Source organism: Dipteris shenzhenensis, chromosome 27 (assembly GCF_047967505.1).
Source record: "Dipteris shenzhenensis isolate YYH24624 ecotype China chromosome 27, Dip_SZ_1.0, whole genome shotgun sequence".
In the NCBI taxonomy this organism is placed as follows: domain Eukaryota; kingdom Viridiplantae; phylum Streptophyta; class Polypodiopsida; order Gleicheniales; family Dipteridaceae; genus Dipteris; species Dipteris shenzhenensis.
The window spans coordinates 26,303,614-26,318,092 of NC_141622.1; the positions used below are offsets into that span (position 1 = coordinate 26,303,614).

Consider the following 14,479-nt stretch of genomic DNA (forward strand, 5'->3'; position numbering starts at 1 on the left):
CTAAGTCTATCAGTAATATAGGGGAATGAATGTATTACCCTTGACATTTTAGGGAGGATTAGATCTTCATGAACCATGTGTCGCATCTCATCTCCATGGTTTTAGTTCTTTCTTAAAAAAGAGAAATAAATTAGTAGAACTTCGATTGTGTTTTAGATCAATGATTACATGCACCATGATAAAAAGAAAACTTTAAAACATCTAGTTCAATCATAAAATGAATGCTACACTGGGAGATGCAAATCGATGTATCAATGCCACTATTAGTCACAAAATAGAGGTATATGTGCATAACCTACATAGACTCTGCATCAGGATTTGCAATGGAGTGTTTCCCTTTGAATTGTTTGATATGCTATGTGGCAAAATTTGATGATTGAGTGCATGATTGACTATGATGGGCTTGGCAGGGATTGGCATTTGGAAAGATCATGAGGTGAGTAAGGAGTCACTACAAGGTCATTCATGTAAGTGATATGGAAAGAAGATTTAGACCTTTAGGCTTGGAAATTTTCCAAGGCACGTGCACTAGTCATATACAAAAGAAGGGTTGCAGACGTGTCAAAAATAATAGATATGAAAAGGAAGGGATAGGGGCCCGAGCTACTAGTCATTGGCATAGGTTTAACTTTGAAGGCTTCATGGAAACTAAAGACAAGAGAGTCTCAAAAGTGTGCGCGAACGAATCAATGAAAGTAAGGATAGGAACTAAGAGTGTTCATGTCGATATGAGCAAATGGTAAAAGAATGACGAAGACCAGCAAACTAAGTGTGAGGTGCAGTTTGCTAGTGCTTGGGTGACTTAGCCTCGGGCTTGATCTAGCTCGTGGCCACCTCAAGAGCTACCTTTTGTAAAGGGTTTTCCCCTCGTCTTTTAATAATATTCGGGTGATTATTTTTTTTTTTTAAAGTAAAAGAATGAATGCTCTGTATATAAGGTTTAATTTGTTGTAACTTATTCGAAGTTGCGCGTTGACAAAGCTGAATGAGCTTTTGATGATGCGTATGCGACCTTGTCTTTGAAAACACATTTTTTCAGCTGAATGAGCTTTTGATGATGCGTATGCGACCTTGTCTTTGAAAACACATTTTTTCAGCTGTGTGTCTATCCCTATAAAATACCCACATCCCGGTTTTCTTGTTCAATCCATCTCTCCTTCAATCCCAGTTTTATTCATCAAGCCATATCCCCTTCTACTGAGTCTGCAGATCAGAATTCCCCTATAAAATTCCCACATCCCAGTTTTCTTCATCAATCTATTTCTCCTTCTACTGCAAAATCTCGTCTCCCCGCAACCTGCGCCGTCAAGTTTTCTTTCATCAATATATCCATCTCTCCTATCATCCTTTTGCAGTCTGCAAGCCAACATTGATTCCTCCCAGAAATCAACATTCATCTTCGCAGGAAACTGCAGTTCTTGATCCATCAATCCATCTCTCCTTCGATCGTACTGTAGCCTGCAAATCAACTCTCCTCGCAAAAAGCTCTCCACAGGTTTTGGAAACTGCAGTTTACGAAGCCTCCTCACGCATCATCCAGCTTTGAACCCTGCAGTGTTCCCAGCTCCAATTATCGTTTGACACTGTTGGGAAGCCTTATCGATCCATCGTTGGTCCAGTTCGGCAGTTGTTGCCTCGAGTTGAGCTTTCGTAATTCGTTGAGCAGTTCTGCGTTCTGAGATTTGATCTCCTACCAATATGGGCGCTAGCAACCACCTCGTCGCCCTCCTCAATTTCCTCTCTATGCTTCTTTCTATCCCCATCCTCGGCGCCGGTATCTGGCTCGCCACTAAACACAGCACCGAATGCCTGCGCTTCCTTCAGTGGCCCCTCATCGTCCTCGGCCTCTTCGTTTTGTTGGTCTCCCTCGCTGGTCTTATTGGCGCCTGCCGCCGGGTCACCTTCTTGCTCTGGCTGTATCTCGCAGTCATGCTTGTTATCATCATCGTCCTATTCGCCGTCACTATTTTGGCTCTTGTTGTCACTAGCAGTGGGTCGGGGGTGAGAGTCGATGGACGGAATTACGAAGAATACCACTTAGATAAGTACTCTAAGTGGCTACAAGACGAGGTCAGCAAGGCTGGAAACTGGAACAAGATTAAGGCGTGCATCCAAGATGCCAAGGTGTGCAAAAAGTTGAACTACACCGGCTCCGACAGCTTTTACAAGGCGAATCTGTCGCCCCTGCAGGTAATTGATGCTTTAATTCTGCTCACATATCTCTTGTTGTTTTGAAATAAGAACGAAAATAGCTCAAGAAATTTGTGTTTTTGCAGTCCGGATGCTGTAAACCACCCACAGCTTGCAATTTCACATACCAAAATGCTACCGACTGGATGCCTCCGACACCTTCAGCCCAAAACGCATACAGCAATCAGACAGATTGCAAGGCTTGGAGTAACGACCAGTCGCAGCTCTGCTACGACTGCGATTCATGCCGGGCAGGAGTGATTGAGAATATCAGACACGATTGGCGCAAGGTAGCTATATTGAACACGATCGTGCTCATCTTCCTGATTGTGGTATACTCTTTGGGTTGCTGCGCCTTCAACAGGTCCAGAAGACAAGGGTTCTATATAACGAAAAACAATCGGGTTATAATTGGAAGGGTTACTAACCTGTAATAGCTCGCTACTTTCAAGTTCTCCGACAGATCAACGGTCATAATCTCCATGTCGTCGTGTGATTCGGGTGCAGAAGACGAACTTCAAACATTTCCATTCGTTCAATCAAGTTTGAATATTTCTTCCTTGAATTCAAAACAATTTTGGAGCACTAAGATCTGCAAGATTTTAGATCAAACTTGGAGGTCTCTCGTTTAATTGATTTTAAACATCTCTTCCCTCAAGAGCAAGATGTGCAAAGCCAAGATTTTGAATCGACACATTCCAATTCCCTTTCGGAAGCAAAATTTTTGAATCAAGACAATGTATTTGGAGAATGGCACGGGTGCCATTCCCTCTTTGCGAAGTCAAGTTTTTGAATCGGGACATTGCAATGAATGGTGCCATCCTCCAATCTCCCCGTTTTACACTGCCATTCTTCCATTGCAATCATGCCAGAATTTGAAACCATAGACTTTGTGTGTGTGTGTGCGTGCATAAACATGGTATTCATTTGAAACCATACACTATTTTATTTTCATTTATTCATAAATGTGGTATAGTTGATCGATATTACTTTAGGAACCTAGCTCTTTGTGTGAGTTTATTCAGGTTAGTTTGGTTATGCTAGGTTGGTTGAGTTACAACTTTTTATGTTAGAGTATGCTTTTCTTGATCAAGGTCCAAGCAATGTCAATTTTTGAGTTGCAGATTGAATTAGTTGACAAGCATGTGATTTTTCTCCACGTTAAAAAAAAAAAGTCAGCTTTGGAATTATGCTCATCATTAGATCGCAAGCTATTGATCGATATTACTTTAGTTGTGTGAGTTTATTCATGTTAGCTTAGTTATACTGAGTTACATATTTTTATGTTAGTGTATGCTTACCTTGATCAAGGTCCAATTAGTTGACGAGCAGTTGATTTTTCTCCACATTAAAAAAAAAGGTTATCATGCTCATCAGCGCTTTACATCGCAAGCATAGGCTACTCAAAAGGAGTGCATAGGTGGAAGAAAAGGAGTGGCATCGATTAAATAGGTGATTAAATAGGTGGAAGAAAAGGAGCAGCTTAGATTAAATAGGTGGAAGAAAAGGAGCGGCTTAAATTAAATAGGTGGAAGAACAGGAGCAGATAAAGGGAAGAAAAGGAGCGGCATAGATTAAATAGGATACATAAAAGAAATGCATAGGTGGAATAGGTTAGATAGGTTAAACCTAGGTTGATAGGTTAGATAGGTCAGGTTAAATTTTTTTATAAAAGAATTGCAAAAGGTTAAAATAATGAAATGCAGAGGTAAAAAACTAAAGAACCCTATTACCCTACCTTCTTCTTCTTCAAGCTTTGCCCTATTGTCGTAGTTGTCGCAATCAGGTGTGCGCCATGTCCTCACCTCAATCTACTCGCCTCAGTCTCCATGCCCTGTTCTCACCTCAAGGCTCAATCTGCTCACATGCCCGTCTTTGTGCCCTCAAACTATGTGCCCTCAATCACGCATGTAGCATGTAGCATGCCTTGGCCCCTCAATATGCTACTCATAGTTGCAGACTCATATCTCGCTCAGCGACTCATCAATTCTACATGAGTCTGTTGGTTTCCGTGTCCTTCAGTGGAGTCTCTGGAGCTTCGACAGCTGTGTTCATGCCACTCTGAAGTTTGTGGCACTGCAATTGACTGTGTCATGCGGCGGACTGTCCATCGAAACATTAGTGTCTCGTACTTCAAGTAGCTCCCTTGAGTCCCTTCCTCAAGTTCTAGGGTGTCTAGATCCCATAGATTGCACCTTGCATATATCTCTTGAGCTCCGTTAGTGGCATTGATGAAGGGTCAAATGAAGGCTTGACTTAAGGCTCCATTCGAATTTTATGGCTCAATTGAAGGCTCCATTCATCGATCTCTATGCAGCATGAAGGCAATAGGCTCAACTAAAGCGTTGAAGCTTGGGAAGAGTGCTCTACAAGAACCCTACACGTTGCAAAAGCTTAGGCACATATGAATCTCTCTCTCTCTCTCTCTCTCTCTCTCTCTCTCTCTCTCTCTCTTTCTCTCTCTTTCTCACCCTTTAAAATTTAAAAAAATTACAAACCATACCCATGTGTGGAAAGGAGATGACTTGGAAGAAGCTTGAATTTCGATTTTCATGATTCAATGGAAAATTTATTGATTGAAATTCAAAATTTAAATGGAGAATGGCATTAATGCCATTCTCCAAGACCTCATAAGAAGTCCTTGAGAGTGGCATTATTGCCAATCTCCCTTGAGATAAATAAAATTTGGAAATTGGAAATTTCTAGTTATAAAGTGAAAGACTTGGAACAATAACCAAGATTTATGTGTAAGATTTGGTACCAATACCATTCTAAAATTAAAAAATATCTAAAGATTGGCAAAAATGTGAATGCTTTTAGTAAGAGATTTATGTCAATCAAATGTACATTGACACCAGTGCCATGGTACACTAAAAGGGTAAATTCAATGTTGAATGTATATGGTAGATTAGGGAAAATTCATCTCAACATTATTACTGCACATAGGAGACTTGCAAAAAATGCCACCAGTGCAGAATGGAAGTAGTGCCAATCTTATGCTGGAACCTGGAAAATAGCACTTTGAACCCTAAACTTACATGTAGATTGGTACCTATGCCATTCTCCTAGTGCCAATATAATCACTGGGATGCCACTACCCTATTGTCATTTGATCACTGCACATTGGTGGACTTGCAAGAAATGTGAAATTTAAATTTGAAATTCCATTCTCTCATCGACATCTGATTGTTATATAAGGCAGAATATAGCCAAAAATGTGAAATTCAGCATTTAAATGCTACTCCCACTGCTATAGTGGCACAAAATGTATAGGGTAGATTATGGCAAGATACTCATCTTTGAGATGCCAGTCTCCACATATAGAGTAGATTCATCTTTGAAACGTATAGGGTAGATTAGGGAAATTCAACTTTCCTCCTATGTAGTGATCATAGTCTCTCTTGTGAAGTGACATATGGCTTTTTGTCAATCTCCATGTGACTTTATGGAGAATGTCACTAGTGGAGAAAGGCAATGGTGCCAATCTCATACTAGGACCTAAAAAATGGCACTAAGAATCCTAAACTCACATGTGCATTGACACTTGTGCCATTATCCTAGTGCCAATAATATCAGTGGAATGCCAATGTACATGTGAGTTTGTGCAGATTGCCACTTGTGGAGAATGGCAATGATGCAAATCTCATGCACGGACCTAGAAAATGGGACTAAGATCCCTTAACTCACATGTACATGGGAACCTAGTGCCATTCTCCAATCATCACTAGAATACCCCTCCTAGAATATTAGGGTAAACATTTTTACCAGTGGAGAATGCCATTGGTGCCGATCTCTTATTAAGCCATAGAAAATGGCACTGAGAACCATAAACTCACATGTGCATTCTTATATGACATTCCAGGAGTGGAGAATGGTAGTGGTGCCATTCTCTAAAACACCATTCTTCTAATCCCATCTGATCACTGTATAGGGTAGATTATGGGAAGAAATTCAACTTTGAGTATGCCATTCTCCAACCTTGTGTCAACCTCCATGTGAGTTTATGGAGATTGTGGCCTTGGATTTCTTGTTAGACTCCCTTATGTAGCATCATACTGATCATATGGCACAATTGCTGATCTACATGTGAGCTTGAGGTCAAGATTGCCACCAGCAAGGAATGGTAGTGGTGCCACTACTACACACGGATCCTATTGCAACGCTTAAGCATGGATGTTTAGCATTTGTGGGGTGCTAATCGTCGGTATTGGAAGCATGCTTCGTTAAGGGTCACTATATAGGAACTTTAGGCAAACATCACTATATAGCAACCCTTATCAAATTGGTAATGGTCCTTATATAGCGACATTAAGACAGTTTCCTATAATGACATTTTACAGAGAGTTTCTTTTCCCATACCGACCTTAAAAGATAGTTTTTCCCAATGACAAATTTTTTTTCATTTTCATACATGTTTGATCCTTTGAGAGAATAAAAGTAGAAGAGCATGTACATCAAGCCTTTGAACCTCATATATTCATGTCCAAGTTTGAGATGAAAAAAATTAGTGAAGAGCATTTACATCAACGACTTCATCCTAAGCCAAGTCTAACACGCCAAACAAGTCTATCTCTAACTCTATATCGAGTTGATCTCCTATATCTTCATCGTACTCTAGCATCGTACGTTCACCTAAGAGTACTTGATTATCTTCTTCAATAAGTGTGGTGATTCTTGATGATTGTCATGTTCTTCCTCAATATCGTGATCTCCATCTTCCTCTCGTATGATGTCATTATGTGCATCTTCCTCTTGGCTCATATTATGATCTTCATCTTCTTCGCTAGATCCATCTGGATCAATTTGGTAGTGGCATCTCCATATCCACATTTCTATCTTTAAAAATTTGCTTACTTCGTTGTGCAACTTGGATCATGTACCACCATCTTGGATCAGAATGATCCGGATGAAAAACCACCTATATTGAAGATGGGTGCCAAATGCCATCAATTATATATATGAAATTATGCTTAAGTACATGTATCAATGGATCTTTAAAAATGAAAGCTTTGATTAATTAAATCATTAGTATGCACCTGCTCATAGTGCTCGGGAAGAACAAAAGTATCACTTTCATCGGTCCAAAGTTTCGTGGAGTCTATTGCAAAGAAACTGCTACTATCTTTTCTCATTGTTGCATGGGGACCGTTGAAAATAGTTCTAAACCATTTTACATCAAGAATGAAAATACTAAATCGTCTAAAATCAATTTCATAGATTTCACGTATGGTTCTACAATAATCCAACTATGAGGGAAGAAGATTGGTATCTGAAGCACTTGCTCAACTATCTTGTGTGAAGTTGGCCATGACTCCACGATCATACATGGCTCTCTTTGAATCAATGCATTCCACATGAAAATGTCGTCCATATGACCATAATGCACTATACTTTTTGTACTGTAAAAGAGCATCATGAAAACAATGAAGATGCATCTATTTTATAGCGTATATTGTCACAAATAATTACTTAAGAGGTAAGAAACTTACATGCATCATACATCCAGATGATAATTGTCACTCGCGCTTGTTTATATTGTCTCTCCATCGTGTTTGGCTTTACGTAGAGCCAATTGTAGCCAATCAAGTGACATGTGTGTGGGGAGAAGGGTGAGATCCCATGGATATGGTTGTGATCGCCTGTACATTACTCTGAATCTCGTCCTTGCATTTATTCTTTCTGCTTTGGCCGCTTCATATCTCTCAATCCACTTCTGCATCTCCTTGCTATTGAGGATACAAAACTTATTGAATTTCTCCATTTTCTCTTCGCTCATCTTTCATTCAATCCCTTTTCCTTGGGGAACCTTGCCAACGATCCAATCATCATCCTTGTTATGCCAAGCTTGCGGCATATTGGGATTCGTGGATGCAAGAAACTCCGTGATATATACTCTCGGGGGGGTCACTCATCATATGTAACCCTATCACGTAAGTTCAATAGAAAGATATTTTTTATTCCTAAAATTTACAGAAATAAATATACACAAGGGACTACTTAAAATAGTTTTGGAAAAAATTTACAGATTTGTATAGAAAAGGGGTACATTTTATTAATGAAAAAATTTACAGATAAGGGATTTTAAATATAGGCCTTGAACGCACGTGATATAGAGGGTTTATATATAGTGACCCCCCCGAGTATATACTAATGATTCTTGCACAAGCCATCCCTTTGCCATGCTTGCTTCTGGTCTTGCTCTTTGTCTTATAAATCCCTTCAAAGTTTTCATAAACCGCTCGAGAAAAAACATCCACCGACTATGAACGCTACCTGCAATGGCCACCTCATCAACTATGTGCACAAGTAAGTGCACTTGAGTTGTCATAATGCATGAGGGAAAGTGCTTCTCAAGCAAGCATACAGCTTCGATGGATTCCACCCTATCCTTCTTGATGCTGAATATGGAGATCTCTTTTTGAGATATCCACCTATTTCACTTGCCCATGTAAGATATATTCATAATCAATCTACAGATTATTCAACTTAAATTGAAGAAAATGCAATCAATGTGATTTGATAGTAAGCATACCTCACAATACCACTGATCTTGAATATAGCATTTCTAACATCTTCTTGTAAGCACCCTTTTATTGTAATTGGGAGGATGAACTATCAAAGCAACAAAGAAGTCATGTGAACAATATAACATAATCATAATTAGACTAATGCATCACGATTATCGGATCACTAATCCTACAGCTTAGAATACTTGTAAGACCTTGTGCCAATCATGGGACTTGAGCCCACTAAGCTTATTGTACTTTGAAAATGCTCCTTTCAAGCAATGCATGTACCCTGTGGGTGTTTGAAAAGAGGCAATGTCCTCCTTGACTATTGCCTTCTCTCTCGTAGAGAGGATCCATGTTGCCTTTGGGAGGATAACTTTTCCTGAAGCACGCACTTGGGGCCACAAGAGAGACATCTTATTCATAGCACGCAAAGTCTTCTTGCACTCCTCTTGAGTCTTTGCAACCAACCAAGTATGCCCAAATAGTAGCCCCCACATTCTTGAAGATATGCATGGGATCCAAGAGATGATTGATTTATAATTGACCCCAATAAGGAAGCTCATGAAAGATCAATAGCCTCTTCATACCACGAGGAGGTTGCACTCCATTCGCTGTCCAGGCCTGAATCTAGTCACTGGCCTTCAAATATGGTGGTGGTGGATCAAGCTAACCTCCACGCACGAGATGGTCCAATAGCCATCATAAACATTTTTCCTCATATGTTTGGAGTATCATGCAAGCAATTTCAAACCCGGTCCAAGACAAGCATGGTATCCACTTGTAGCAAGTCTTGCACACATGCATGAATGTGTTAGTATAAGACATGCATGCGAAAGAGAGTCATAAAAGTATAATCCTATATTATACATGTAAAGACACAACCACGTACCTACACACTCTCCATATCTTGGGTAGTCATGCATGGTCCACATCAAGATACCCCTTACCAAAATATCATTGGTATGTCTAGGAGCTCTGGAAATATCAAAGACCCGCACTCCTCTCTATAAGATCTATAACTCCTCTATCAAAGTTGCCATTATAGCATCATGTGGGGTTTCGGGTTTAAGCCCCTAGTGTCTCTATATAGCAACGCTGGTCAGTTGCTATATAGCGACAGAATAGGGCAAAGCATTGCTATATAGCGATGGTTTAGGGCACTTATTGTTAAAAGAGAGAAAAGAAGCTCATGGGTGGCTATTTTTTGAATCTTAATAGATTTCCTTGCAGCTCATGTTGTGATTTTGGAAGTGCACATATGGAAGGGATGAGTGGAAGCTTGTTAGATGATGCGCTAATGCCAGAGAGCACATAGTGGCTTACGGAGTGGTTGTATTGTCATTGCACTCATTGCAAGCAAAAAGTATGACATCAACATCGTATTACCATGTGCCACTTGCAGATGTATGGGGAGGAACCCGAACCCATACCCACCGTTGGTGTTGCATGTGGTGATGGATCATCGATAAGTCAATGCTATTTGAGTAGATGGTTAATATTGGATACCATTATGACATGAAACCTTGAGACAAGATCTTATATTTACACAAAATCTTGAAACGGGATGAGGAGGGTAGCGACGGTGCACATATACCTTCGCACTTTGAGCAAGACTATAGTCTCCCAGATGATGATGAGGGTATGATAGACATGATGGATTCTATTTTTAGGGGCACTACATCACATGTGCATGTGATGTCAGAGTCTACCTCATGCTTGCACTACTTGTGCCAGGGAAGTACAAGGCCAAAAATATGGACAACCTTATATTCCATGACCTTGCTTTCCTCCTCTCTATTCTCCACTCCTTACCCCTACCTAGCCCCGTTCCTAACACTTGTGCTCCATCTCGACCCTTCTCCCTCTCTGCTTGTGTGAAAAGAAGTTTTTCAAAAAGATGAGTCTCTTTAAGCAATGTAGGTTGATTTTTTGTGAGATTTGGTTTTGTGAGTGTTGAAGCATGTTTCTCCTTGTATTGCTAAGGCTATGTGCTAGCTTTCATGCTTGATTTTTAGAGGTTAGAGGTTTGGTGAAAGAAAGAAGACTCGCCTCTTCTCTTTTTGGTATCTCTCTTCCTCCTCTTTCTCCTTGTTCGTAGGCTTATGCTTTCTCCTTGTTTGTAGGCTTATGCTTGTCTCCTCAATCCAATCCCTTTCAGAAGTTGCTTCTCTAAACTCCTCCTTCCTCTAACTAGTTATTTAAAAAATGGTATGTTTCCTCTCTTTTGTAGGGCCAATCCACAAACACCGAGCGGGACTATTCCAGGTAAGAAAGTGCTTCCTCTTTTTTCCTTTTGTTATTTTTGTTATTTGCATTGGCCTGCAACCATCGCCTTAAGCGCTAGCTGCAATGATGGGCATAGGAACCCTCTCTTTCCCTTTCTTCCCTTACTCCCTCTTCTTTCGCTCTTTTCCCCTCTTTCTTCTCTTCTTTTTCCCTCTTCTTTTTCCCCTCTTTCAATCTCTTTTCCCCTCTTCTTTTTTCCCCTCTTTCAATCTCTTTTTTCCTCCTTTCCTTCTCTGCTTTTTCCCCTCTTTCAATCTCTTTTCCCCTCTTCCTTCTCTTATGTTTATGCTCTCTTCCCCTCTTCTTTTTCCCCTCTTTCAATCTCTTTTCCCCTCTTCCTTCTCTTCTCTTTCCCCTCTTTCAATCTCTTTTCCCCTCTTCCTTCTCTTATGTTTATGCTCTTTTCCCCTCTTTTAATCTCTTTTCCTCTTTTTCTCTCTCTTTCCCGCCATCTTTCCCCTCTTTCAATCTCTTTTCATAAGCATATGTATTTGCCTATGCTTTATGCTTTTGCATGAGCATATGCTCATATGCTCATGCATAACATTAGGAAAAAAGGGAGCTCATTTTCACTATTTTCTCTTTTCTCTCTCTACAAAAGCAAGAAAATATGGATACTTGCATGAGAAATGTCAGTGTGAAAAGGAATAAATATATTCTTTCACATGCTTTACATTCAATGTTCATATAAGAGCAACACTTCTCTGTGCAGAATTTGGTGATTCTGACACCGCAGATGCATTTGGAACGGCCCAAAACCCCTAGAACGGCACTGGAAACACTGGAATCGGACATCTGGAGGCCCAGAAACGGCCAAAAAAGGGAGCTTTCGGCCTTTTTTGGCCGTTTCCGGGCCTCCGGATGTCCGATTCCAGCGTTTCCAGTGCCGTTCTTGGGGTTTTGGGCCATTCTGGACACATCTACAGTGTCAAAATCACCAAATTCTGCACAAAAAATAAATTTTTTAAAGATTCAAATTAGATCACCTCATTAATGTGACATGCTTCTACGAACATATAGTACTATTTCTTTTTCTTATTTTCATCTTATTTTGTTGAATTTTCAATGTTACATTGGCCCACTCTTGATTGGTTGAGAGCCTATTTTCTCTCTCTTCTTAAAGGCCCCAAAATGAGCTCCCTTTTTTCCTAATGAGCACAACCTTATGCTTTCTCTCTTTTTCTTTTATGCTCATATGCTCATGCATAAGCATAAGCATATGCTTTCTGTCCTTTTCTCTTATGCGACAAGTTTGTGGCATAGATGACCAATGAGGAGGCATCGAGATTCTTCTCTATGCTATCTTAGAGGACCTCACCAATTCCCTCTCCTACACCGACGGTTGGACCTACTGCCTAGCCATCCCCTCTAGCCCCTTTGACTGAGGGGTCATCACCTCAGCGTGCCCATCGTAAGGGAAGGAAGAGTAGGAGGGGTCACTTATGTTGTGTTGACTCGGGAGATGTATAGGAGTCAGCACAGTCACATCCCTACAGGTCTCCACATGGTCCCAAGTCCCAGTACCAGTTAGGTCCCTTGGCCTCTCCTACTCCCATTGCTACTCCTTGCTCTGGAAGTGCTCGCACAAACACTACTCGCTCTGACTCTACCACTACCATGAGTCCTCCTTACCTAGTCGAGGACCTATCCTATCAAATCATGGCTACTAGAGAGATAATAGAAGATAAAAAGGATGCAACAGTGATGGCCACCATGAGGTGGTTGATGAGCCACCACTTCAAGATGGCATAGCTATTGACTAGTGGTATCAAGATGACCAAAAGAAGCAGGCACTTGGGGCCACAAACAAGACATCCTATTCATAGCACGCAAGTCTTCTCGCACTCCTCTTGAGTCTTTGGAACCAACCAAGTGTGCCCAAATAGTAGCCCCCACATTCTTGAAGATATGCATGGGATTCAAGAGATGATTGATTTGTAACTGACCCCAATAAGGAAGCTCGTGAAAGATCGATAGCCTCTTCATAGTAGGAGGAGGTTCCTCTCCATTCCCCTCCAAGCTTGAATCCAGTCACTTGCCTTCAAATATGATGGTGGTGGCTCAGGGGGGTCACTATGTATAAACCCTCAATATCACCAGCATTCACGGCCTATTTGGAAAATCCCTTATCTGTAATTTTTCCATTAATAAAATGTACCCTTTTTCTATATAAATCTATAAAATTTTTCCAAAATCATTTTAAAAACTCCCTTATGTAAATTAATTTCTGTAAAATTTAGATATTAAAAATATCCTTCTGTTGAACTCACGTGACAGGGTTACATATGATGACTGACCCCCCCGAGGGTGGTGGATCAGGCTGACCTCCACGTGCGAGATGGTTGAGCAGAAGGTATCGAGCATGACCTTCATAAACATTTTTCCTCATATGTTTGGAGTAGCGTGCAAGCGAATAAACCCGGTCCACAAACAGGACAAGCATGGTACCCACCTGTAACAAGTCATCCACGCGTGCATGAATGTATTAGTATAAGACATGCATGCGAAAGAGAGTCATAAAAGCATAATCCCTTATTATACATGTAAACCACGTACCTGCACACTCTCCATATCCTGGGTAGTCATGCATGGTCCACATCAAGATACCCCTCACTAAAATAGCCTTGGTATGTCTAGGAGCTTTGGAAATATCAAAGACCTGCACTCCTCTCCATAATATCTGTAACTCCTCTGTCAAAGGTGCCATGTACATGTCCATATTTTTTGCCTTGTACTTTCCTGGCACAAGTAGTGCAAGCATGAGGTGTCCCTTTTTTATTGTTAGCCATGGTGGGATATTGTAATTCACCACGACCATGGGCCATGTCGACCAAGATGTCGAGCGTAACCCGAAAGGATTCATGCCATCCATGGCGAGCCCAAGATGTAAGTTGCGTGGCTCCCTCGCAAAGTCCGGCCACTGATTATCTATGTGCTTCCAAGCTACACAATCTGCACGAATCCTCAATGTGTCATCAATGGACCGATGAGATGCATGCCATGTCATCAACTCCACTATGGATTTACATCGGAAGATGTGTTGTATTCTTGCAAGGATGGGAAAGTATCTCAAGACCTTTAGTGGTATCCGCTCACACTACAAGTCATCTCTATATCATTGTTCCCCACACTTTGGACAACTAGCCAAATCTCCATGCTCACGACGAAAGAGAATACAATCATTACAGCAAGCATAGATGGTATCATAATCTATACCCACCGTTGTTAGCATCTTTTTCGCTTCATCTCTTGATGCGGGCATGGTATTTGGTGCATAAGCATAATCATGAGCATAAGAGAAGAAGACATATGCTCATGCTTATGCTTATGCATGGGCATAAGAGAAGTAGACATATGCTCATGCATAAGCCTGAGCATATGTCTCTTTTTCCCTCTTCTTCCCTCTTTTTTCCCTCTTTCTCCTTTCCTTTTTCTTCTCTCTTCTCCTCTTTTCTCCTCTCTTTTCCCTCTTTCATGCTCATGTTCTTATG

At 40.8% G+C, this 14,479-nt stretch overlaps 2 protein-coding genes across 2 annotated transcripts; one reads left to right on the forward strand and one right to left on the reverse strand.

Annotated features, from left to right (window-relative positions):
- The first annotated feature begins 1,162 nt into the window (after positions 1-1,162).
- On the forward strand, positions 1,163-2,647 carry LOC147884095 (tetraspanin-8-like). The gene is made up of 2 exons (XM_087399066.1): positions 1,163-2,190; positions 2,277-2,647. Exons 1-2 carry the CDS (start codon positions 1,699-1,701, stop codon positions 2,622-2,624), a joined length of 840 nt encoding a protein of 279 aa, XP_087255192.1. The 5' UTR covers positions 1,163-1,698; the 3' UTR covers positions 2,625-2,647.
- Positions 2,648-4,162: 1,515 nt separating this feature from the next.
- LOC147884096 (uncharacterized) lies at positions 4,163-14,250 on the reverse strand. The gene is given in 2 exon segments (XM_087398143.1): positions 4,163-4,293; positions 13,545-14,250. Coding segments are annotated over 2 exon segments (837 nt in total).
- Positions 14,251-14,479: the final 229 nt, after the last annotated feature.

What these genes read in the sequence shown, in the direction of transcription:
- LOC147884095 (XM_087399066.1), top strand. Translation starts at nt 1,699, where the DNA reads ATGGGCGCTAGCAACCACCTCGTCGCCCTCCTCAATTTCCTCTCTATG. An exon ending in CGAATCTGTCGCCCCTGCAG is followed by an intron (nt 2,191 to 2,276) that starts GTAATTGATGCT and finishes GTGTTTTTGCAG; the next exon opens with TCCGGATGCTGTAAACCACC.